The 26,553-nt window shown below is 41.0% G+C and overlaps 1 protein-coding gene across 2 annotated transcripts; it reads left to right on the plus strand.

Annotated features, from left to right (window-relative positions):
* The first annotated feature begins 860 nt into the window (after positions 1-860).
* On the plus strand, positions 861-26,145 carry LOC109627518 (myosin-9-like). 2 transcript variants are annotated; one of them, XM_020084053.2, is made up of 43 exons: positions 861-1,029; positions 5,186-5,376; positions 5,623-5,763; positions 5,900-6,056; positions 6,363-6,390; positions 6,636-6,729; positions 7,157-7,177; positions 8,436-8,528; positions 9,335-9,398; positions 9,778-9,876; positions 10,196-10,339; positions 10,894-10,989; positions 11,136-11,212; positions 11,391-11,585; positions 12,771-12,944; positions 13,173-13,346; positions 13,757-13,871; positions 14,272-14,459; positions 14,679-14,800; positions 15,243-15,312; positions 15,426-15,586; positions 15,700-15,808; positions 16,882-17,013; positions 17,221-17,427; positions 17,537-17,674; positions 17,797-17,920; positions 18,095-18,266; positions 18,512-18,724; positions 19,041-19,185; positions 19,275-19,481; positions 19,610-19,714; positions 20,199-20,351; positions 20,495-20,743; positions 21,199-21,411; positions 21,525-21,737; positions 21,871-22,032; positions 22,664-22,792; positions 23,481-23,569; positions 23,692-23,815; positions 23,940-24,148; positions 24,248-24,356; positions 24,523-24,695; positions 25,190-26,145. In XM_020084053.2, the coding sequence occupies exons 2-43, from the start codon at positions 5,191-5,193 to the stop codon at positions 25,296-25,298; spliced, it is 5,883 nt and encodes a 1,960-aa protein (XP_019939612.2). In that variant the 5' UTR covers positions 861-1,029; positions 5,186-5,190; the 3' UTR covers positions 25,299-26,145. The 2 variants fall into 2 exon arrangements, with proteins under 2 accessions (XP_019939612.2, XP_019939613.2); XM_020084054.2 differs by lacking the exon at positions 7,157-7,177.
* Positions 26,146-26,553: the final 408 nt, after the last annotated feature.

Consider the following 26,553-nt stretch of genomic DNA (forward strand, 5'->3'; position numbering starts at 1 on the left):
GACACTGGTCTTCATTTATAGGACTAGACATTAGTTGCTTTTCTCATTAAAATCATTGTTCATAAATGCACAATGCACCACCCTCCACCTTGCTGTGTGTTTCTTTGTGCCAAGTGATTTATTTAATGACACAAGAGCTACACAATAAATAAACCTATTTGCTTTCAAAGTTCACTTTTATAAAAAATAATAAAATTAAGAAGAAAAAGAAGGAATATATTTATATGGCACTTTTTAAACAATGTTCCAAAGTGCTTTACAACAAGCAAACAATGAGAATAAAACAACAGAACAACAACAGAAAGAGTTTGAATGAATTCGATAGAATTATTTAATTAAACAAATAGGATTAGTCCGGGGGAAATAAGTAATACAAACATTTTGTAAAAGCTTTCATAAGAAGAAATGTTTTAAGGAGGGGTTCAAAAGAAGCTAGACAATTAGTCTGTTTAATGAAGAGTCAATTCAATAAACTTTTTCACATACTTTTATACTGTTTTATACGTTTTTTAGTTTGATTTAATCCTTTTTACTAATGTATCTCTTATGTCAATATTGTCCTTTTAGTCAGCTGCCTTGTGTGGTTTAAACAAATTGGCGTTTCACTTTGATGTTAAGCACTTAGGAACATTTCTAAGAAAATGAATATGTGAATAACTATTATTATTATCATTATAACTATCATTATTATCACTATTACAACTATTCTTATTCTTATTATTTCTGTTGTACACCTTAATGTTTGATTCAGAAGCGGCTACGTTGACGCCTCTTAAATCCAGGTTTTTACATGTAGCCCCTGAACGCGTCGTCGCGCTGAGGGGGCGGGGCCTCGGACTCACCTGTGAAAAAATAAAAACGGGCGGATCAAAGGCGGCGGAGGTTCACGCCTCAGAGCCCAGACGAGCAGCAGCTGGACCGCATGACGGACTCCCTCCGCCGGACACTGAGCAGTCAACACAGCGGAGCAGGACACGGACACAGGAAGTAGACCCGAGCTCTCCCACAGTGCCTGCAGCTGAGAACCAGGTGAATACGCTGTTTTTAGTTCATCTCTACAGGCGACGGGGTGATGGCAACCATCAGCTGACGAGTTGTTTCAGTTCAGTCGAAAAAGTGAGTTGAAGGTGAAGAAAGAGCAGGTGGAAGTTTAGTTCGGTGCACCTGGACAGATGTTCTCATCAGGGAGAGGGGCCATTTAAACCTGAGCGTGTTCACTCAGCTGCATCGTCTCCATATACCCCCCCCCCCCACTTCTTTTTTCTGTTATCCTTCACACAAGATGCTTCACCCTTCATCCACCTGTCTGACATCTGCTCCAGCTCATAGCAACTTTCTCTGTGATGCTCACAAGACAAACAGCCTCCAGCCTGACCCGCAACAACACCAGTTTAGAATCAATACTAACTTCACATTAGCTCAAATGCTAAATGAAATCTATTTTGTACACTGTGTGTTTGTGTTTAGTTTGCCTGCAGGGACGCATGTTTAACCTCAGCAGCTTCTAGGACAGGCTGCATGTCTCCTTATATTTACTATAAGGACATAATAACATGGTGGTGCTTCAGCAGCTCAGCAGGAAAAACAGGCCCCTCCTGTGCTATGAAAATGTAACTTTCTTTCCCAGCCATTCAGTATTTAGACTCATGTTTAACTAGTTTGGATCCTGTCGTGGACATTGTCTGCATTGTTTGTCAAGTGGTTTGCATGAGATGAGCTTTTTCTTCCCCTAAACACAATCTGCACACACCCTGCTCTTTGTGTGTGTGTGTGTGTACCCTTAGGATACATTATTGTTTGTGCATTCTCCGAGGAGGATTTCTCTCTGGTTTGGACGAGGGTTTGTGTTTGTCATGAATTAACGAACATGATCTTTCTAAAGACATATTTCAACTCGACGTGTGGAAATAGTTTGGTGATAAGAGTAGAGTCTTCCTCTTTTGGTTCAGCTCGGAAATCGAACGCTGCTGCATCTTGAGACAAAGAAAATAACACCCTCTTGTCACTTTGTGTACAAGTAAAAACATCTGCCAGTTTCAAATATTCTACGACCCACCTGCCTGGCCCCACCCAGAGCGTTCAAGAAATCGAACATCTTCTCACTCACGGCTCCACAGTCCGGTTAATCCCTGGTGTCTGTGACACAACAATGTCCATCTCTTTTATCTTTATCTCTTTACTCCCCCCCCAGCAGCCCTGTATCAGCAGCACGGCCTGCAGATGGCAGGGCTTGTGCTCTCTGCGTTAGGTAAGAGCCATGGAAGGCCGAATAAAGCTGGGATTGACTGGCAGCCAAGAACAGGAGAGCAGGAGAGTGGACATGCTGTTGAAAACCTGAAGGTTAAGACAGAGGAATTTAGATAGACGAGACAATTGGACTGAATCTGCAGCGATAACTCAGTGCAGAGGGTGGGTGAGGGTTAACAAGGAGATCTGGGTTGATTCTGTCTCCAGACGTGGTTAAACTAGTCCTTACATGTCTGTTGAAATCCTCATGAAAAAACATATTGCTTAAGATTGTATTTCTCATCCTGACGTCAGCTGGGGTTTGACTGGATGCAATGGATGTTCTGCTGCTTCTTTTTTGTTTGAAATATTGTTGTGTGCTCTGGATTCAAGGGAGAGAGGAGGTAGAAGTCGTTTGTTGAAGCACAGTGTCAAAATGTGCAGAGTTTGTGCAACTTCCTGAGGAAGTTTGCCCATGGTTAGCTTTGAGCAGTGAAGCCCCATACATGTGAATGTCACAAGTTTTCTCTGTGGCCTTATCTTGTCATTCTTTTTTGTGGTTTATTAATGCTGTGTTCATGCCCTTGTTTACAGTGTGATAAATGCATGATGCTCTTAGTCGTCCGTGACATAAGGAGAAGCTGCAGATTTCTAAACTTGCATGATGAAACCAGGAGACGTGGGTGTGTCTGTCCTCCCTCCTCCCCCACTGATCTTCAAGAGTCTGAGCACATAATGAACTTAGGAGAGACACAGATGACACCTTGTGCACTGATCCCTTTTATCCCTCGCTCTATAAACACAACACACATACATAAGAGGAAGCAGCTGCTCTATCTGGACAAACCTTCATATATAAACTCATACATGATATATATTCTTTCCCCCTCTGTTACAAAGTATCTGGGTGTGTTTCTTTATCTGAACAGCTGGTGAAGGGGTGGGGCATGTCCCAAAAAAAAAAAACATTTCAAATTTTAGGATTTTTTTTTTCTGCCTTATTTAACATTGCGAGATGGGGCATTCAACATTTTCGTAGATTCCTCAGAGAGTAATTTATGGTTTTGTATGAAAAACATGACATGTTTAGGAGTAGGAATTTAAATGTGGCTTCATGAGGGGACTGTTGGGCCTTGGTGGAGGAACGCACTCTACTGACTAGTTTTGACTCAGTTTTGTGTTAAGTGGAATGTATGAGGTTCATAATGGTTGTCTTTAAAGGTAACAGCTCCAGCTTCATTTTTAAAAGCATTTATATCAGTTGACCAGTTCATTTCAGAGCGCCACCTACAGCCCTCTTTATTCTCTCAGTCTTGTGATTCCTAACCTGAAGGTCGAAAAGAAGAAAACTCTTTAAACCAACTTAATTAGTTTGAGTCGAGATTCAATAGCAAACGCTGCTTTGTTTTAAAAGAGTCAAAAGTCTAAAATAGTTTGAACAGCTGGGATTTAAAAAGTTTTCGATTTTAATCCTCCCTTCTGAATGGAATAACTTCCTGTCACACATTGACTTCTTGAACATCATTCAAGACTGTTTTCATTCCACCATGATGATTTAGCAGATTATCCTGTAAAGATTTTATTTAAGATGCTGTTGAATCCAGGTGGTGGATTTCATGTATCTGAGGACATTTTCCATTTTCTCCTGATGAGGCATTCACTCTTTCTCCGGGGTGTGGTTGGGGAATAATGACATTTCTCTCTATGCCCAGACTTGCCCCCGACATTCCTTCACCGCGTCTCTGACTGCAAAGAATCCCTTCACCGACCCTTTATCAGGACTCTTACTTTACACAACCAGAGGCCTCACATAGAACCGCCCTCTTCATCCCTAAGTAGAGTATGTAATGGCTTCACGTTTAAGAACTATGGTGGAAATTGGGGATGTTATAGGAGGATTGATAATAATGGGGTAAAAGGAGGCTGGAATCTGTGGAATTCTATGTTATGAACTGGTGAGGAAGGAATGTGGGCCGCACAGGGAATAAAGGATGGACAGGTAGAAGAAGAGATGGAGTGGTACTGTAGCGTTCAGGTGAAAAGTGACTTCTTTATTTTGTCTGCCTGTGTTGAGCCTCGGGTCATCAACACAGGCATGGATTGAAAGTTTGGTAAACTATCTCTTTAATGCTGCAGTGAGAGTGAGGAGCTTCAGTACAGTCAGGTTTATGGGTCAAAGGAGAAGAATTTGCATTATGCTCATAATGATACAGTTGAACAAGATGAGGTGACATCTGTTGCAGAGGTAATGTGCCCAAACGTGTGCTTTACCTCCCGTCGGGTACCCTCATGACGGTACAGTACATGTCATCACCTTGAAGTGTGTGTGTGTGTGTGTGAGTGTGAGTGTGTGAGTGTGAGTGTGTGAGTGTGTGTGTGAGTGAGTGTGTGTGTGTGAGTGTGTGAGTGTGTGTGTGAGTGTCTTGATCGGTGACTGGCTGCAGTAAAGCAGTAAAGTCCATGTTAGTAGATGGGACATAGACTGATCTAATACAAAAGAATACATCAAAAAACATCTCTGTCATTTTGGGTAGTTCTTATCATACTAATCTTTGTTCAAGTGCTTGATTTTCTGCAAAGTTTGGTTTTAATTAGTTATTTGATTCTATAAAAACAAAACTTCATGATTGACAGCTGAGACTGAATCACGATTGGTTGAGCGTGTTTATCGGTGGGATCTTGATACCACGCTCCATCCCCCGATTGCCACTGCGTAGCCTCTGGCTCCAAATGTGCGAGATGGCAGCGTTAGTATCTAGGACATTTTGGCTTCAATTATTTGAGAGGCATTTGAGAGATATACAAATTGGTAGATAAAGTGAATCAGAGAAGTGCGTGACATGGCCTGATGACCTGAAATCAAGTATTTTTCTCTTTACACAAGAATATAAAGGTATAAAGTTCTTGAAAGGTTTTAAAATCCTGTCAGGTAGTTAATGTTTCTCTTTCTCTCCTACAGCTACCATGACGGACGCAGACAAATTCCTATATGGGGACCGCAGCGGGGTAAACAACCCGCTGGCCCAGGCTGACTGGGCCACCAAGAAGCTGGTGTGGGTCCCCTCTGAGAAGCTGGGCTTCGAGGTCGGCTCTCTTAAAGAGGAGCATGGAGAGGAGTGTGTGGTCGAGCTTGCTGACTCTGGCAAGAAGGTGAAAAAGCCAAATTTCTCTTTTGATTCTGACCTTGTTCACATGGTAGCGTTATGATTTTAAAAAGTTGTTGTTGTTGGAAAACAGTGCTTAACTAGAAATAACCAGCATTGTCATTTGATGAATTAATAATTATCTAAAGATAATATTGGCGAGTAAAATAAACTTTACTTCAAACAAGCAACAAACAGTGTTTCCTTGATCAAAGTGGTTTTCTGATATGTGTCTTGTTTCTGTGAATCTCAGGTGAAGGTCAACAAGGACGACATTCAGAAGATGAACCCACCCAAGTTCAACAAGGTGGAGGACATGGCCGAGCTCACCTGCCTGAATGAGGCCTCGGTGCTGCACAACCTTAAGGAGAGATACTACTCTGGTCTCATCTATGTGAGTCTGGGTGGATGCATTTGTTTGTCTAGCTGCACTAATGTTGTGCGTTTGCATTCAAAATGGGAAGAAGAAGAGCCACATGAGTCTGTGTGTTTGCCTCCTCCCTGACATTAATGTCTTCTGTCTCACTCAGACGTACTCTGGTCTCTTCTGCGTGGTGGTCAACCCGTACAAGTACTTGCCCATCTACTCTGAGGACATAGTGAATATGTACAAGGGCAAGAAGAGACACGAGATGCCCCCGCACATCTATGCCATCACAGACACCGCCTACAGGAGCATGATGCAGGGTACCTCAGACTTATTTTTTTGTGTTTGGCTGTCGTAGACAATGTTTGCTACAATAAACTAAGATACGTGTATATGTGTCAATTTGAACATGGTTCTAAGCTGTAACCAAATTTGTATTCATTTAATCATTTTTTGGGGACCAACAGTCCACAAATTTGGGAATAAATAATTCTTATTTATTTTTTTAAACTGCTGGATGGGCCACTGTTTTTCTTTCTATACTATCAATTCTACAAATTACTGAGATTCACTTAATGTCATCTTTGGTCCTGATAAAGACTTTTCTCTTTCTCTTTCTCCAACAGATCGTGAGGATCAATCCATCCTTTGCACGTAGGTCTTTTCTGTTTGTTTTGCCAAGATTCATATATATTCCTGTATAATATGTACATTTTAATAGGTCAAATTTCATTGTGTTTTCTAATCAATTTATTATTGACCACAGAAATCTTGTTTTTGGATGAATGTAATTTTTAATGCCCAATAAGGATCAATGTTACCCCCGCCACAAAGTTCAACATACCGGTATTATCTTTTGTAAATAATATTTGATCCATCTGATTGATACGATTTTACAGTGGGGAATCTGGAGCAGGAAAAACGGAAAACACAAAGAAAGTCATTCAGTATCTCGCCCATGTTGCCTCATCTGTCAAATCTAAGAAAGATCAGGTGAGGAAGTCCTGTTGTTTTTTATTTTATTCTTTATTTTTGTGTTAGTCCACAGTTCACAATGGAACCCTCACCCTGTTTCCTCTCCTGAATCCCCTGCTCTCTCCTGCCTCCCTGTTCCTCTCTTGTTTGTAGATTTCCATGATTGTCCGTCTCTGTAATGGTGTGTATCTGAGCAAGATGTGTGGCGACTACTAAACATTCCTTTTTCAGGCCCCAACGTGTCCTCGACATGTCTGCCTCCCCTTCATCACAGATGACTCAAAGTGAAGCAGAGCACAGATGTGTGTGATTTAAAGTTTCATTAATCCTCTCTTGTTGATTCATCAGGTGACAGGAGGTGTTAGTCTGCAGTAACGTATTTAATCTGTACTGACATTGGTATCAAATGTGTTGATGTTTGTCTTTTCTTTCACCTCTTCTCCAGGGTAACGCAGTGTTGTCACACGTGAGTTCATCTCTCTGACTCCATACGCATGGTGTCTCGACTCTACTAACAGAAAAAGGTTTTATTGTCCTTATCTGGGTGTTGAAGGAAATGCACCAAATTACTGGAATATTCTTTCAAAGGAACAATCTGTCTTGGGAAATATGCTTATTCACTTTCTTGCTGACAGCGGGATGAGAAGATTGAAACAACCCTCATGTTTGCCCAGTATATGATGTTTCTGACAGTAAGCTTAGCTTAGCATAAACATTTCAAATGGAGACAAACCACTAGTCTGTGTGAATCCAAAGTGTATTCTGGTTCTCTGAAATTTAATAATTAACAAAATGTGTTTAATCCATACCAACATGAAAATAGGTTGTCACATATGTTCTTGTAAATCTGCAGCATATATGCATATATATATATATATATATATGTCCCAGTCATACACTGTGCAGATGTGAGAATAGTGTCAATCTTTTCATCTCCTGGCAAGAAAATAAATAAATGCATTTCCCAAATTGTTCAAACAAACTTTTAAAACTAAAGAAAAAACCACAGTAACATTGATTTTTATTTTTGTTTTAGTTGTGAGTTGGATACATTTAAAATGCGAAACACCACATTAATCAAAGAATCTGAAGTGGGTTCAGAGAATAAAGAAAGGTGTTTGCCCTGAATAAAAGTAGTACAGTAAAGCAGTAACCTGATCTGAGGTTGGACTCACCTGTGCCTAGTTTGAGTCAGTATTAGATGAAGGTGACCCACTTACCCTGCAGCTATGGGTTTTTTTTCCCAATCTGGTCAGACTTGATTTTTGTCATTGTTATGTAGTACTATGCATACATATGGAGTGTTACAGTGCACTCTTGCATTTCCTTTGGGCGATCTTGGCTAACCTTCCTGTGTGCTGCTTGTGTCCTCTTGTTTGTGCATGCATGGACAGGGATGGTCTTACAGGGCTTCTGTGCCTGAGTAGGCTTGCTCTGCTGCGAGAATGTGTTTTGGAATGTGCAGGGTTCTGTGTGTGTGTTTGGCTGATTGGGAAACGATAGAGTCGCCTGAGGTAATTGTTTTTAATCCACAGTCTGAATTTTATTTTTAAGCTCATTAAATTGACAGTGTGTGCTTGTGTTTGCCGATGAAAGATTTGCAGCACTGCAAGAAACTGCATGATTTTTAGTTGTGCTTGCTTGACCAACGTCCAGCACAGAGTCATGACAAAGGATTATTGGAGTCTATAGTTTGCTGCTCTAATTTGTCTCCTCTCCATCAGGGGGAACTGGAGAAACAGCTGCTGCAAGCAAACCCCATCCTTGAGGCCTTCGGCAATGCAAAGACTGTCAAGAACGACAACTCCTCAAGATTTGTAAGAATGACTTAAAGCCCCTGATCGCTTTGATCTAGTCTTTAAAAAAAAAAACAGCCAAAATAGACATAAATGTAATTTTATTGCATGTTTAAGTGAGTTCAACAAGCTGCTCTGCCAACTTCAGTCTAGTGAAGATAGCACAGAGAAACACAAATACAAACCTCTTTGATATTAAAACTAGAATTGTACTCACTAGAGCAGGGTTCACCAACACGGTGCCTGCGGGCACCAGGTAGCCCCCAAGGCCCACATGAGTCGCCTGCAGGCCTGTTCTAAAAATAACACAACTCACCAGTGAGCTGTGTCTGAAATTTGATAAGCGTTTCTAATTAAATGTAATTATTTACTTTTTATACTGTCAAATTTGTATTCTCATATTGAAGTTGACTATTGACTATGATTTGTTAAAAGGGTTGTTCAGTGGCTAGTGGAAATGGAACATTTTCTTATGAAATGTTGTCGAAGTGATCATCTGAAATGCACACTCATAAATATCAGTCCCCTAAATTTGCTTTTTTTCAAGGATTCATCAATTGTTGTGTGAAAAGTCTGTGAAATGTCAAAATGCGCCCCATCTCGCAATGTTAAAGAAAATGAAACATTTTGTGATGCACTCCCTGATCTCGATCTGTTCCAAAGTTTAATGGGTTCTTTCTTGGCCCTTGTCTCATCCTAAGTTTCATGGAACATTGGTTTTGGGGGCCCTGTAGGAGCTGATTGAGAAACTAGGTTTTCAGGGTCAACCATAAAACATAACCTTAAGTTTAGTGCTGCCTATAAACATGTTTTAATTTCTCTTTCAGGGAAAATTCATCAGGATCAACTTTGATGTCAATGGATATATTGTTGGAGCCAACATTGAAACTTGTATCTTTTCAAAAAGAATATTCCTTTTAAATTTTTCAACTCTTATCTTCTGGGTTGCTAGATTACCCTGGGTCAAAAATGGGTCAGTATGTTTGAGCTTTAGTTCTGTCCTGCCACATGTTTGCAGTCATTTACTTCATTTGATTCTGTAAATTTGTTTAAGAGTATGTACCATGTAACCATGATATGAACTGACATATTAAAAGTAGAATAATGTCTGACACAAGGGATGTTGTCTACATTTAGTTGTTGATTGTGCCTTGTGTTCCATATTACCAAAGAAATACCACAAATGAGTTGCTACACAGACAATCAGTAGACCTCCTCACTGCATTTTAAACATGCAATTGCATTTGTGTCCTTGACTAAATGTTGTCAGATCTGCTGGAGAAGTCTCGAGCCATCAGACAAGCTAAAGAGGAGAGGAGCTTCCATGTCTTCTACTACATGTTGTCAGGAGCAGGGGAGAAGCTGCGCTGTGAGCACTCAAACCTTTTCTTTTACAATGTAAACACATCAAACTGGACTTTGTGACAGACTCGTTCAAGAACCGCCATGCTCATGAAATAGGAATCCTCGAATAAGTTGTATAAATGAATGTGAAATGACCGATTGGGCCAATATGACTGAGGTTCCCTTTTGTCCGTTCAGTCACTATAGTGGCTGCTGCAAAGCACCACCTCAGGACGCCTGTGTTTAAACCACGTGGAGCTCAGCAGTCCCTTGTGATTGTTAGGCTCAAGTTAATTTTACAGAAATATTGTTAAAATGATTATCTGGTGTCGTCCTCTCTCCAGCTGAGTTGTGTCTGGAGGATTACAGCAAGTACCGTTTCCTGTCGAATGGAAACGTGACGATTCCAGGACAGCAGGACAAGGACATGTTCACTGAGACTATGGATGCCTTTCAGATCATGAGCATCCCTGAGGAGGAAAGAATTGGTAGCTGCCACCTCCTTCTTTTATTTTTATTTTTTAAATAACAATTTACATTGTCATTCAAAGGTTCCTTGTGACATCTAGTGGTTTTTCCTGTTTTGTATTTCCCCTGAATGTACATGATACAAGCATGTCCATGTATGACACAATACACTTTTCTGCCAATGGCTTCATGCTACACTGATCACCAGGTCACATTGAAGAGTTGACCATACTTCCACTGAGAGTTGCACACTCTTTCAGGTCCATTCATACTAAAGTGAGGGTCTGTGCTGGGCTGGTTTTCCACACATGCATACTTGATCCCACATTCCATTCCAGTAGGTGGATATGTTGTTCAGACAGCAAGGTCACAAATTTTGGGCTGGATGTGGACACCACTCATAAAAGAGTTCATGTGTACCCTAGCAGACACGGGTAGATGACGTCAGACGTCAAGGACCGTAGTGGACCTCAACGGATTTGGAGACTATGAATTTGCCTTAACATGTAAAGATGCATCATCTTGGGGGCGGGGGCAGAGAAGAAGACACTGACCTCTTATTTTTGTTGGTCAGGACTGTTGAAGGTGGTGTCGGCTGTGTTGCAGTTGGGGAACATGTCCTTCAAGAAGGAACGTCACTCTGACCAGGCGTCCATGCCTGACGACACCGGTAAACACATTTACACAGACACACCCTCATCAGCTTCTTTTCCTCTCTGCATTGCTCTTTCTCTCACTCCATCTGCAAAACCTTTCTAATTCAGTCATCTCCCTCTTTTATATCCTCCATTGTGACCCCAATGTTTTACCCTCCAGCTGCCCAGAAAGTGTGTCACCTGCTGAGCATCAATGTAACCGACTTCACACGAGCGATCCTGACCCCCAGAATCAAGGTCTGTTAACTGATCAACACAAAAAGGTTTATTAAGGTCTTGTCTGAACATTGAAAGCTTCAACCTGGTGTTTAGTTTGTTTCTTGATTCAAAATCAACAAAGAAAATGTGATCAGCAGTTTTCAGGCAATGATAAATTTAGTATAACAGTGTGACACTGACATATTTCTTTCTCCAGGTTGGCAGGGACTACGTGCAGAAGGCCCAGACTCAGGAGCAGGCTGAGTTTGCTGTCGAGGCTCTGGCTAAAGCATCTTACGAGAGGATGTTCCGCTGGCTGGTGATGAGAATCAACAAAGCCCTAGACAAGACCAAGAGACAGGGAGCCTCCTTCATTGGCATCCTGGACATTGCTGGATTTGAGATCTTTGAGGTAGAGTGTTCATGACACTGATGGTTATGAATTATTACTGTGGTTCTATGATCATAGACAGAGCCTTTAAGTGGGGCTGTCTCTGTGTGTTTGTACCAGAAAAGATGGAGTCTGTTAAATGCTGTTTTTATCATCTCCCTCAATTGATTTAAAATATTCCTTTGTGCATTTTTTTGGTCTGAAAAAAGTATTGGAGCCATATTGAAGTAAAAAAATTAAAAAAAGATTTCAAGAATAAAGTGCTACTTTTATTAGAATAAAGTAAAAATAAAAGAGGTTTATAACCCCTACTTATTATAATGTGGTGCTGATGAGCCAAAGGATGAAGTATTTTGTTATTTACGAAACCAATCCGAAAGAATAACATCATCCTCATTTTAATGCAGGTGACCGACTGATCCTCTGATATTACCCCTCCACCATGACATGCAGCCTAAAATTGACTTTATTCTAATAATTCAGCAACTATATTTTCATAATATTCAACTATATTCTCGTAATACTACGTCTTTATTCTAGAAATATTATTAAAAACTTCTCAATCCCTTACGTGGCCCTAATACTCTACAAAAACGTCCTTATCATTACAATGTAATATGGATTTGGGGTACACAGGGTTCACTTAGATTTGTAAGAAACCCCATTATGCATAGCAGGCCGAACCTGATGAACAGGGCGTGACCATGACATCGAGTCTGCAGCCCCACCTCTCTGCAGACATGAGGGCCTCTTGTGTATAACAATGATAATAATGTGAAGAAGATTGAGCTGACAAGCCATTTTAGATTCCCTCTGGCTGCTTTCTCCATTTCTGTGACAGCGCAGTTAACTGCAGAACTGAACAACTTGTCCCTGAACAACCAAGCAGTCTTATTTTACCTTAGCATATAATAAATTAATATATCAGTCATCATGTACTATAGCTCCATCCTGTTATCCCTTTTTTTTTAAAAATCAAAATAATCTATTTTCAGTGTGATATTTAATAGTGTATACATTATGATATTTATTCAGCAAATTAACCATAATCGCAGATACGAAATACTCATTTTACAACTAAATTGTTGTTGTTATTTAATAGAGAATATGGTTAAAAATGCCCATTATATAATATGATGACTATTGAAAATTTTTATTATGGTCTGACCGTTCAAAATCCTTTGTCTTTCTAATTCTCTCTGGCAGTTGAACTCGTTTGAGCAGCTGTGTATCAACTACACCAATGAAAAGCTGCAGCAGCTCTTCAACCACACCATGTTCATCCTGGAGCAGGAGGAGTACCAGAGGGAGGGCATCGAGTGGAGCTTCATCGACTTTGGCCTCGACCTGCAGCCCTGCATAGACCTCATCGAAAAACATGTATGATGTTTCCCTGTTATTGTTCCTCCTTAAGCTTGATACAAATAACCCATCTGTCTTCACCCGTCATTACACTTCAGATTTACATGCTTTCTGCAGAAGTCACTGTGTGACACTATAGTTGTGTAGCACAAGCTGAGGAATGAACCTGCACAGAGATCCTGTTAAACTGGAGAGAACCATATGTGTCATGTGTCATCCTGTTTGTTTTTCGGCTGATCGTCACAGGCCAGTCCTCCAGGCATCCTGGCTCTGCTGGATGAAGAGTGTTGGTTCCCAAAAGCCACAGACAAGTCGTTTGTGGAGAAGGTGGTTCAGGAGCAGGGAACGCACCCAAAGTTCCAGAAACCCAAGAAACTCAAGGACGATGCTGATTTCTGCGTTATGCACTATGCTGGAAAGGTTACTAAAGATAACTTCTTAAAAAATATTTTCTTGTAAATATTTTTGCACATTGAACATGAACATTTATAGTTTGACATACACGTCCCCCTCCCCAAAACACTAGGGTGAGACAATTCATCCCTGTTGTTAAACATTCTCTGATATTAATCTCTCAGGCCAGTTGCACCAACTGGTTATCATGCATGGTCTCATGCATATAAAATGGCATAAAAGTGAAATACTTGGTGGTATTGAGTATTAGTACACTACTAGATGGCTGAAAATTAATGAAATACTTATAGCTACACAAGTACTTAATATTTGTCTCAAACAGGAACTTCTTTAGGATAACATGGCTCACACATGCTGACATACACTGTGCACTATGTCCAGTTCTGCATCATGAACATGGCTCTCCTCTGCTGCAGGTGGACTACAAAGCAGACGAGTGGCTGCTGAAAAACATGGATCCTCTGAATGAGTGTGTTGCCTCTTTGCTCAACCAGTCTACTGACAAGTTTACTGCTGATCTGTGGAGAGACAGTAAGTGTTGCAGCTGAAGTAATCCACAATCTCATGTATCACTTCGTTTGAGAATGTCAGACAACAAAAGAAAATGTTGAATTTCTTAGCTAGGTTCAAAATGATTTTAAAAAGTATCTATTAAAACCAGCTAACTCCGTACTGACGGTGTGCAAGAAATAACTGGATGTTTAGTCTTTTTCCTCATATTTCTATGCAAAGTGTGCACTAGACAACACAAGGTTGTGATGATAAAATGTCCCTTATTTTATTGCTAGTAAAATATCAATTCTAGATTGAACAAACTCTGTTTATAATCCACATGTGTGACATACATGTTTATTTGAGAAACTAAGACAAAAAATGTTTTCATAAAACACATAGTTATGATGTAATTGTTCTTTTTGTCGTGTCCTCACAGTGGACCGTATTGTGGGTCTGGAAAAGGTGGCGATGTCAGACTCCATCCATGGGGCCTTTAAAACCCGTAAGGGCATGTTCCGCACTGTGGGCCAACTGTACAAGGAGCAGCTGAGTAACCTAATGACCACACTCAGAAACACCAACCCTAACTTTGTGCGCTGCATCATCCCCAACCACGAGAAGAAGGTACTGAACAAAGGACTCACTAATCAATACAGGACTGTCAGGATCTACTGTGAAGCAAAATTAAATTTGATCAACTAATAATGTGCACATGTCCCTGTCTGAGGCAGAAAATTAACTGTATTATAGGAAATGTTCTTCTTAAACATCCACAAATACAACAATAGGAGAAATTCCATTAACAAATCTTTGATTGTCATCTTTGTTTGTTTCTTCCTCTAGGCTGGTAAACTGGAGTCTCACCTGGTTCTGGACCAGCTCAGGTGCAATGGAGTCCTGGAGGGGATTCGTATCTGCAGACAGGGCTTCCCCAACCGCATCGTCTTCCAGGAGTTCAGACAGAGGTAACAAACGGCAGATGGTTTTTTTCTTCTTCTTTTTTTTTTTTTTGCAAAAGAAGCAGTCTGATTGACACAGATACTTGAAAAAGGAACCTGTTCCATCTTCCAAGGGTATAGATAAGAAAAAACAAAAACACATGAGAGGAAAAATGCAAGAATATCAGTTGGCATGTAAGAAGTTTACACAGCATGTAGATGGACACAGCATGACAGCAACTAATGATTCATCAGGAAATGTCAAAAATATTTTTGGGGAAAGAGACTTAAAGACACTAAAAGGAATTTCACCATCAGTTCATAACCTTATAAAGTAAAACACCCTTAAACGTAATAGTGCCACATACTGACGCTTGACCCAGCCTAATAAGCATGAACGAGAAAAGTCGGTGTACTTTTTGTAGAAAAATAGTCCTTTGTTATTTATTTCTGCTTGTCTGTCTCTCAGGTATGAAATTCTCACTCCAAGCGCTATCCCAAAGGGCTTCATGGACGGCAAGCAGGCCTGTGTGCTCATGGTAATAACAGTTTCTCATTTTCAGAAGTTCACAGTCCATCATATGAGGGGAAACTTCTTCTCTTTACCTTGTCAGGACTCTTCGCTAAGTCACTTCTCTCTTCCCTGTATCAGATTAAAGCTTTAGAGCTGGACCCCAATCTGTACCGCATCGGTCAGAGTAAAGTGTTCTTCAGAGCTGGAGTCCTGGCTCACCTGGAGGAGGAGAGAGACATGAAGATCACTGATGTCATCATCAGCTTCCAGGCCTGGTGCAGAGGATATCTGGCCCGCAAGTAAGAAAATCAACTCGCACCAAACTATATTTTTCTCAGTCAACATATGTAAATTCTTTATACAGCACTTTTTTAAATTATGTTTTTAAGTGTATTTTTTTATTTCTCTCTAGAGCCTTCGCTAAGAGACAGCAGCAGCTGACAGCAATGAAAGTTATCCAGAGAAACTGTGTAGCTTATCTCAAACTCAGGAACTGGCAGTGGTGGAGGCTTTTCACTAAGGTAAGAGATGAATGAAGGAAATTACAGTTTTTCAAGCGGCAGTAGATCTGACCATGCTAGTGTTATGGTCATGACCGTAAGAAACCTCATTAATATACAGCATTTTGATAGTTTGATAAAGTATTTTGCAAACAGATAAAAACTCTTTACAACTAAAAGCATATAAATAAGATTTGTGTGTCCGTTTAATTTTAAGCTGTAGGCTGGGGTGTTGCAACAGGGTAGGAAATGCAGGCAATTGTCTGGGGACCTGAGCTGAGAGGGGGCCACCAAGAATGGCTGATTAATGACAGGCGTCCACAGTAACAACAATTTTGTAAGAACCCCCTTAAATTCTGTGATCAACCCTCTACAGGATTATGAAACAACACTATGGTTGCAAACCCCTTAATGAGGCCCCATGTCACAAGTTTCCTGCCAAAGCTTCATAATTTTAGAGATCTGGTTGAAGAGTAGAACATCTAAATGTATGTATGTGATGGTGGATTACTTTTACACATCTGTACACCTGTACTTTACTATTATTTATGTGTGTGCAGTTTGCACTCTGTTTATAATTTGAATAATTCTTTGAAAGCATTTAGTTTAATGATGAATACAAAGGAAAACTATTATGCTACTTAATTCCATAATGAAATGCTAGATTTTTTTCTCTAATTTCCATCTGTAATTCTGGAGCCAGTAGCCATAGCAACCACAGGTATATATTAGGTTATGGAGACATTTTGTGCATCAGTTGTGTTTTTAATAATTTTTAACATTTCTGCTCCAAAAGTTAATTTTAATACTCTGCTCTAACATATGTCCAAGTCTCAAGTCTATAGTTCTGGATTTAGATATTGAGATTTTTGTGTCTCAGTTTTATATCTGGAGTCAACTTTCCTATAACTGTTCTCCAGTGCTCTTGTACAATAATTAAGATGATAAAGACATTTTCCTCTGAAACAATTTTTTTTTATTCAGATTTTTTTTTGCTTAGAGCCTTTTTTAATAGTTTCACATGAGAGTCCTTTTTCAACACCACAATCCCTCTGTCTAAGTAATGTTGGATGAACTTTTATTTTTTCCTGTAGGTGAAGCCTCTGCTGCAAGTGACTCGGCAGGAGGAGGAGATGCTGGCCAAAGAAGATGAGCTGTTGAAGGTGAAGGAGAGACAACTGCAGGCGGAGGATCAGATCAAAGAGTTTGAAGCCAAGCAGCAACAGGTAGGAGCCTGTGTGACCGAGCCTATGTGAGCGTAATCCAGTCTGGTTTTCTAGATTTGTGTGAAGAGGAGCTGTAGATTTTATTCTGAGAGTTCTTAGATTGTGGCAGCCCTCAAATCTGTCACCAACACACATCATTATTGCAATTGTTGGATTATTCTGATGTCATCATCCAGTCTTTCTCTGACATTGACTCCCCTCTGATAGCTGAGTGCTGAGAAGTCGGCTCTTCAGGAGCAGCTCCAGGCAGAGACGGAGCTGTGTGCCGAGGCTGAAGAGATGAGATCACGTCTGGCCACCAGAAAGCAGGAGCTGGAGGATATCCTGCACGACCTGGAGTCTCGCCTGGAGGAGGAGGAGGAGAGAGTAACTCAGATGCACACAGAGAGGAAGAAGATGCAGCAGAACATCACGGTCAGTAAAGTCCTGTGGGATGCAGAATGTAAGATGTGATGATAAATAAAATGCCTTTTTTTTCTCTCGGATGTATTAACAATGCATATTATTTGGGTTGTTCATCCAGGATTTAGAGCAGCAGCTGGATGAGGAGGAGGCGGCCAGACAGAAGCTTCAGATGGAGAAGGTCACCATGGACGCCAAGCTGAAGAAGACTGAGGAGGAAGTCATGGTGCTGGACGACCAGAACAGCAAGCTTAACAAGGTCTTGTACAACACACTAATTCTGAACCAGTGCTTTAGAGTGCTGTGAGTATCTGAAATGTTCAGTGCATCAGAAACCAAATTTTTGTACCTTTTTTGAACCTTGTCTTTATATAACCTCAGGAAAAGAAACTGCTGGAGGAAAGGATCTCTGAGTTCACCACCAACTTGTCTGAGGAGGAAGAGAAGTCTAAAAGTTTACAGAAACTCAAAAATAAACATGAAGCCATGATCACTGATTTGGAAGGCAAGCATCTGGTTTTCATTATTTCATATTTTTGGACACTGAACAACAAATTACACCGATACAATTATTTTAAAATAATTTAAAAGTATTATGCTCGTATTATACCCAAGTAAGTAATTACAAATTAAAATAGTAAATTGAACCTTTTGTGTTTCTGTGTTTTCTCTCCTGTAGATCGTCTGAGGAAAGAGGAGAAAGTGCGTCAGGAGTTGGAGAAGAACCGTCGTAAACTTGAAGGAGACTCTACGGACCTCAATGACCAGATTGCAGACCTGCAGGCTCAGTTAGCTGAACTCCGAGCTCAATTTGCCAAGAAGGAGGAGGAACTGCTTGCTGCACTGGCCAGGTTAGCTTTTTATTGATTTAATTGTAAGTTAATGTTCCAGTTGAAAAATCTACTTTCAGTTGCATGATGCAAACTTTAGAATAAAAAAAAAATCTTTCCCCCACTGTAACATATGTTAACTTTAACATTTGCATTTTAAAAATCGCTTGTTTTGGGACATCATCCCATTTGAAATACTCTAACATCCAAGAATGTTTACTCAGAGTACCTGTCTCATTTCCTCCTCTCCCTCTCCTCACCTGCAGGATAGAGGAGGAGGCTGCGGCCAAGAACGCAGCCCAGAAGAAGATCAGGGAGCTGGAGGCCCAGATTTCAGAGCTACAGGAGGATCTGGAGCTGGAGAGGCAGGCACGTGCCAAGGCTGAGAAACACCGCAGGGACCTGGGAGAAGAGCTCGAGGCCCTCAAGACTGAGCTGGAGGACACGTTGGACTCCACAGCAGCACAACAGGAGCTCAGGTAACCATCAAGCTTATGTAGACATTTACATTTGTACAATTTACAAATTTTGGAAAAACCTAAATGATCGTGTGTATTGGCAGGACATTTATATAACTGGTCTATCTCCCAATCGCTACTGCACAGTCTCAGGCTCCAAATTATGTCATGCAGCGTATCCACGATCGATAGTTTTGGCTTAATTTTTGGATAGTGGGAGGAAGTGGAGACACATTGTTCATCTTTATTTACTATCTATGGTCTATAAAGACTGAGGGCAACTTTTGTTCTTTTGTCCTCATCGCTTCCTTTATTCGTTCCCATTTTCTCTCTACAGGTCAAAGCGAGAGACAGAGGTCACCCAGCTGAAGAAGACACTGGAGGAAGAGGCCAAGATTCATGAGCAGCAGATGGCCGACATGAGACAAAAGCACAATCAGGCGTTTGACGAGCTCAACGAGCAGCTGGAACAGGCTAAAAGGGTAACCAGTGTTGTGTTCAGAATACACCGATACCTGAGCTTAACGTAATTCTGAAGAGCACCAGTAACATGCCTCACGTGTGCCTGTAGAACAAAGTGTCGGTGGAGAAAGCCAAGCAGGCCCTGGAGAGCGAGTGGAACGAGCTACAGATCGAGCTAAACACTCTGACGCAAGGAAAGGGAGATTCTGAACATCGTCGCAAGAAGGCCGAGTCCCAGGTTCAAGAGCTGCAGGTCAAATATGGAGAAAGTGAGCGACAGAGGCAGGATCTCTCCAGCAAGTTGACAAAGATACAGGTACTGATCTCTGAGAGGTGGTTCACAGGTGGAGGAGTGTGTGAGCACTTATACAGAGCTGATGGTGTTTAAAATGAGAGGTTTGTGATGATATTTCCAATTATATAATGTCTTTGTCTGTTGTCTAGTCGGAGCTGGACAATGTGAACAGCCTCCTGAGTGAAGCAGAGGGCAAGAACATCAAAACCAGCAAAGACCTTTCTTCTTTCGAGTCTCAGCTGCAGGACACACAGGTACAAACACATCCACATGTTGTAGTCAATACTATTGCTTCTTGTTTCTTTCTAAACATTAGTTCTGGCCTCTCCAATATTGGATTTGATGTTTCTCTCTGTAACATCGTTAACACTGGACACACACTATTGTGACACAACTTTGCAACATGTTAATATAAATGAATATTTTTTAGTGAAAAGAAAAAACAGAGCCTGACCCAAACTTGACAGGCATTCAGTTTTTTGTGTCTGAACCAATTGACTGCATTTGCATTAAAGGTCACTAGTCGGACAGTTTTAACTCAGAAAAATCTGAATACATAAACATACAGAGCATTTTTTAAATTAAACTTTCAATATAACTTTCAATATATTAAGTGTCCATGGAAGATAAATCTCTAAGATGCTCCTTAGGGCTTAAGACGTAAGCCAGTGGTACAACTGCTAACAGGAGCTGCCAGTAGCTTCTCATGACTCTTCTTTTCCCTTCTCTGAACTCCAGGAGTTGCTCCATGAGGAGACTCGTCAGAAGCTTGCGCTCTCCACCCAGCTGAGGCAGCTGGAGAACGACCAGAACAGCCTGCGGGACATGCTGGAGGAGGAGGAGGAGAGCAAGAGGAACGTGGAGAAGCAGGTCTCCGCTCTGCAGGCCCAGGTTGGTCCACAGTTAGATCTTTTGATAACTGTCAGAATTCTTCTTATTGCACAGTAGCTTTGATGCTTTCATCAAGAGTCAGCAATGCTGCTTAACTTTCCCATATTTCAGCCCTTCTGATTCCTCCTCTTTTATGTCCTCAGTTGGCAGAGACGAAGAAGAAGCTGGAACAGGAGGCTTTGAACCTGGAGGGCACAGAGGAGGGCCGCAAGCGTGTCCAGCGGGAGGTGGATAGTCTGATGCAGGAGCTGGAGGAGAAATCAGCCGCTTACGACAAACTGGACAAGACCAAGACTCGTTTGCAGCAGGAGCTGGATGATCTCCTGTTGGACCAGGACCACCTGAGGCAGAACGTCTCTAACTTGGAGAAGAAGCAGAGGAAGTTTGACCAGGTATCGTGTCAAAAGTGTGGTTTTGTTCCTAGAAAAAGTTGCAAAATGCACTAACAAGTTGACAATATTGTATTTTCTTTTTTTCTATTAACATTTCTTAAGCATGTGAGCCCAATTTGATGTTTTACCCAACAAGGAGGTCTTGAACTACAGAATAGGTTTTTTTTTATCACGTTAATAGCAACCACCCGTCAGCAACTTTTGTACTTTAGATAAATATCCAACATTTTTGTTAGGCAGTTAAAACCCTGTATCTCTTAATATATTGTGTATGTTTTAGAGGAGTGTCCCTATGTGGAATTTAAAAATATGTCTCCTTTGATTATTAGAAAAAAGCATTGTGATTGTATTTCATAGCTTATCAAAAATGTACATTTTGATATTATTTCAGATTTTGTCAGTGTCATGTAGATTCTTAACTGCCCCTCCTAATCTGATCCTTGTCCCTCTCTCAGATGCTGGCAGAGGAGAAAACTATTTCTACTCAGTACGCTGAGGAGCGTGACAAGGCCGAGGCTGAGGCCAGGGAGAAGGAAACACGAGCGCTGACGCTGGCCCGTGAGCTGGAGACTATGACAGACCTGAAGAGTGAGTTGGACCGGGCCAATAAGATGCTCAAAGCTGAGATGGAAGATTTGGTCTCGTCCAAAGATGATGTCGGCAAGAGCGTAAGACAAAACACTGGCATTTAAAAAAAAATATAGAGTAACTTGTTGCTCCATTACTTGTTCACGTTATTGCCTGAGAAAAACACTGAATATGTACCATGCATCCTTGTCAGGTTCATGAGCTGGAGAGGTCAAAGCGTGCCATGGAGCAGCAGCTGGAGGAGATGAAACTTCAGCTGGAGGAGCTGGAGGATGAGCTGCAGACCACAGAAGACGCCAAACTGCGTCTTGAGGTCAACATGCAAGCTATGAAGGCTCAGTTTGACCGAGACCTTCTGGCCAGAGATGAGCAGGGAGAGGACAAGAGGAAACAGCTGGTTAAACAGGTAAAGGAGAAGAACCTATACTGTCTGACGTGCACTATAGGTTTTCTTTCTTTTTCCACAAATACTTGAAGGGTTGTAAATACCATTTTGATTGTTTGTAAGAAACCAGTGCTTCATGATTTGACTATGTCAGGTGCGTGAGATGGAGACTGAGCTGGAAGATGAACGTAGGCAGCGTTCTCAGGCGCTCTCATCTAAGAAGAAACTGGAGCTGGACATGGCAGAACTTGAGGTCCAGATCGATGCTGCCAACAAGGGCCGTGATGAGGCCCTCAAACAGCTGAAGAAACTCCAGGTAAAATAAACATGAATGCACATGCATATCAACACACATACATGAGCTAAACTAAATGAAAGATGGATCATCTATAACAGAAGCCCTTATTAGAATGGCAGAGAATACAGTGGATGCCTCTGCCAAGACCAAACATTTTCTCAAACCAAGTCTGAATTTTTGTATTATAATTTGGAGTTGCACCAAATTGTACAAATTCAGATTGCAACACTATAAATGTAAACTTTAACATCCCTACATTAATGCCTTAGAAATGTATGAAAAGGTTGAAAATGCCATATCTCACAAAGTTAAGGAATGTAATATAAAAATCGGGACATTTTTGTTAGCAGATCCGCTCCAGAACCTTTCTCTGGCCTGTGTCCCATCCTTCTGATGGGACATCCTTCTTGATGCATAATGGTTCTGTATTTTATGCTTTACGCTGCTGGCAAACAAGGTTGAAAACATAACCTCCCTGGCGAAAGTAACAAAGTGTCATATCATTTCTAAATTATTTGATAGATGGTATAATACACAGACTAATACTGGACGGTTGGCCTGTATAAATAAACTGCATACACAGATTGAATACCCTTCAGAGTGATGGGTGTCTAACTTCAGTGCTGCTGTGTGCATGTCCACTCTCCAGGCCCTGATGAAAGAGCAGATGAGGGAGTTGGAGGAGCTGCGTATGTCCAGAGATGAAGCCGTCAGTGGAGCCAAAGAGACTGAGAGGAAGCTCAAGGCCATGGAGGCAGACACCCTGCACTTCCAGGAGGTACGAAAGACACTATGGAAACAAGCTGGCTGTATTTGGATAAAATAGAAGGTGGTGGGTCTGAAGAATTTATATTGTTGTAACTGTATATAATCATTTGAAACTAGGAATCGTTGTGTTTTTGTCACTGTAGAAGGAGCTCTTTGTATCTACACAAAGCAGATCCTCTTCCGCAAAGTCCACCATGTTTCTACACTAGCCCAGAATGAACAAACCAGACACTGAGTCTATCGAAAGCTGTTTGTTTTTAATTCTACCCTCATCATTAGATGCCACTAAACCGTACATACTCTTCAACATGAAACTGATTGTTTGATCATGACTCTGTGTCTGTTACTCCCAGTTTTTTTCCTATTGATCTACAACAATTATATGGACTTTATCATTTAATAATAACTACCACAATCAAACACTGCCATCTGGTGTCAAGCTCCCAGGTTTTTTTATTGTCTTGGATTGACTATTGTCTTGACTGCTGCATTAAAACCAGACATGTCCCAAAACACATAAATGGATGATTTATATTTCAAGATATTTGTTTATGATGGCATTAAAACAGGGCTCCATTCAACACTGTCATTTTGTCTTAACTTGGCTCAAATTCCCACATATTACAGATTTTTACTGGAAACTGTCCAAACAACCTCTGAAGTCTTAATATACAATATGTATCTTCTACTTCCTCCAGGAAGTGGCCACTGCAGAGAGACTCAAGAGACAGGTGCAGACAGAGAGAGATGAGCTCCAGGAAGAGGTTAACATCAGCAACTCCAAAAAGTATGAACCAGACACTTAACGTCATCCATTTAAACTTGAAGGGTCATTTTATGCAGTTAAGGCAAATCCATAAGGTTGTCTTTATATGTAAGTCATCACTTCTCCTCACATGTTGTTGCCAGTTCTCTGCTGGCCGACGAGAAGAGGAGACTGGAGGCTCGTATCAGCCAGCTGGAGGAGGAGTTGGAGGAAGAGCAGCTCAACACAGAGATGATCAATGACCGTCTGAAGAGAACCACACTGCAGGTGAGGCCGTGCAGTATCGAAAAAAACAACACCAGAACGAGAAACAAATAGGAGGAAAATGTTAAGAGACAAAACCAGTGTGACTGAGATCCCTACTTTCTCTCCCACATCTCTCTGGTATTAGACTGAACAGTTGACCACAGAAATGGCAAGCGAGCGCAGCAACTCTCAGCGGCTGGAGGGGGCTCGCTCCCAGCTCGATCGCCAGAATAAGGAGCTGAAACTGAAGCTGCAGGAGCTTGAGGGAACCATCAAGTCTAAGTATAAATCCTCCATCACTGTCCTGGAGGCCAAGATCGCTCAGGTGGAAGAACAGCTTGACACAGAATCTAAGTGAGTGCCAGTGTGAAGCTCAATTGTGGACTCTCAATAAACAAAGCAAACAAATGAAAAGGTTTGGATTATGGAATTTGCTTTTTCTGCTTATTTCAGGGAGCGTCAGCAGGCCTCCAGGCTGGCCAGACGGACAGAGAAGAAGCTGAAAGAGGTCTTGCTACAGGTGGAAGATGAGAGGCGCAACACAGAGCAATACAAAGACCAGGTAAGCCTCATCATAAATCCTCCTGTAACTTCTTAATTGTAGATTGTTTCAGAACAAAAAAGGAGTTTTATTGTGTGGGTTGATCCTGACTTGAATCCTTCCTGATCCTCTTGATAAATGTTTTTGGAAATTGTCAACCTTCACAACGTGAACCCTCTGTCTGCAGGCGGAGAAGACTAACAGCCGTATGCGTCAGCTGAAGCGTCAACTGGAGGAGGCTGAGGAGGAGGTGACACGAGCCAACGCCAGCCGCAGGAAGCTGCAGAGGGAGCTGGATGATGCCACAGAGTCAGCAGACGCTATGAATCGTGAAGTCAGCACTTTGAAGAGCAAGCTCAGGTAGAGTCTTCAACATTTACTATTAAGTAAAATGGCACTTAGGAGAGTGCATACCTCCAACAACAGTCTCACACTCATAGATATCAGTTCCCTAAATGATTCCCTGGGAAATAAGTGAAAATGTCCAAACTCCCTATTTTGCAATTTTAAATATGCCTTTTTGAACATGTGCCTGTTGGTGAGTGGCATTGTTAGAAAAAAAATAGCCTGATTGGAGTAATGGGTCCTTACCAACTCACAAAGCAACATTCCCAAAACTCTCAGTTGATACAGAACTTCCTCGAGTTCTCTACAAAACCACCAAGTTTGAAGTTAAACTGTTAAACTGCTGATGAGAAAATCAAATCGATAAATGTTGGGATTGGTTATTTTGGTATATTAAAGACTTTAATTGAGTGCATGGTCATGAGCTTTGTGAGTTTGTAAATGGAACCCATCAACCCCAACAGTCTATATTTTGGACTAATGTCCCACACACATTGTTTGTTTTATAGACGTGGAGATGGGACTTTCAACGTGCGTCGTACACTGGCTCGCACCGGTCTGGACAGTGATGAGGACATGGACGTGCTGACTGAAACATCAGAGACTGCAACTGAGTGAGCAGAGGAGCACCGAGAGGGAAATATTACGACCACAGTCAACATGCAGATATAATAAATCAGTAGCCTTGCAACCTGAAGATTTATCTTTTTATTCCCCTGAACAGACTTCTTTTACCCATATTGTTCCTTCCTGTATGGTGCATTTATATTTGGCCAAATAATGTACTTTTTGAATGTGAGCAATGTTTTTCCACACAGGCTTCACAGATCATTTTCTAGGTCTTTTCTTCTACTTAATGGGTATATTATAAAATGGTGCTCCTCTGACAAGCCATGTCCTTTGAGCTTGAGGTTTATGTGCTGTTACTTGACCATTTTGTCGGAGAAACGCTGGCCATTTTATGCTTATTTTGCACACAAATGTGGGTCTTTTTGAAAGTTGTGATGCACTTACGGTAGAAGTCTGTACCGTGTGCTGTTACTCTCACTGTTATCCTTTCAATGGTCTTACCTCAACCAAAACTGCACAATGCCACACACGAGATTGGAAAATATTCACCTCTTCACTGCAAAATGGTTGAATCAGAAATATTGGTGAAAATGTTTGTACTTTTTTTTTTTTTTTTTTTAAACCATAATCTATGATAGCACAGTTGATGTATCCTTGCTCACTGGTTTTACTGGTGTTGTTTATTGGTGGTGGGTCATCATGTAGTCACTCTCACTGTACTTTATTTCGTGCTTTGCTTTGATATTGGCACATTAGCCTGTGAATGTTAAATCCAATACGATACCCTAACGCTGTATTATCAAAGAAATGACAACATATTGATGCCAATATTTTAAGGCTATTCTGTATTTTATCAAAGGCCTTAATACAATAAATTGACAATCCATCAAATGAATTCAACCTCTTCTTTTCTGTAGATAAACTCAATCTCAACAGTTTTAGGCTTGAAGGAGAGGTTTACAATTTTTCCACGTCTGTCTCAAATCAATGCTCACGTGTCCATATGTGTTGTTAGTCACTGCAGTAATTCCTCTTGTCCTCACTGTCTGTGAAAAGTTCCCTTCTTTAAAGTGATTTTACTCTAAAGTAATCAGAGATACAGTGTTAAACAAATCATGTGTTCATTCCAAAAATGTCGTTGTTATGCCTTTATGCCAATTTTCAATTAGTTATGTCACAATTCATTAATCCATCAATTAAAAACACTGAAAACCAGAGTGATTATATTGACACAGAGAGAGAAAAAGGCGACACACCCAACTACAATCGTGAAATCATCCTTTTCTGTTTTTTTATTTATTAA

Source organism: Paralichthys olivaceus, chromosome 8, assembly GCF_024713975.1.
Source record: "Paralichthys olivaceus isolate ysfri-2021 chromosome 8, ASM2471397v2, whole genome shotgun sequence".
Taxonomy (NCBI): Eukaryota; Metazoa; Chordata; class Actinopteri; order Pleuronectiformes; family Paralichthyidae; genus Paralichthys; species Paralichthys olivaceus.

Bases quoted from the DNA above. Each gene is read 5' to 3' on its own strand.
- LOC109627518 (XM_020084053.2), top strand. From the start codon at position 5,191: ATGACGGACGCAGACAAATTCCTATATGGGGACCGCAGCGGGGTAAAC. The intron at 12,945-13,172 runs GTATGATGTTTC...TGATCGTCACAG, and splicing joins TAGACCTCATCGAAAAACAT to GCCAGTCCTCCAGGCATCCT. The intron at 20,744-21,198 runs GTATCGTGTCAA...TCCCTCTCTCAG, and splicing joins AGCAGAGGAAGTTTGACCAG to ATGCTGGCAGAGGAGAAAAC.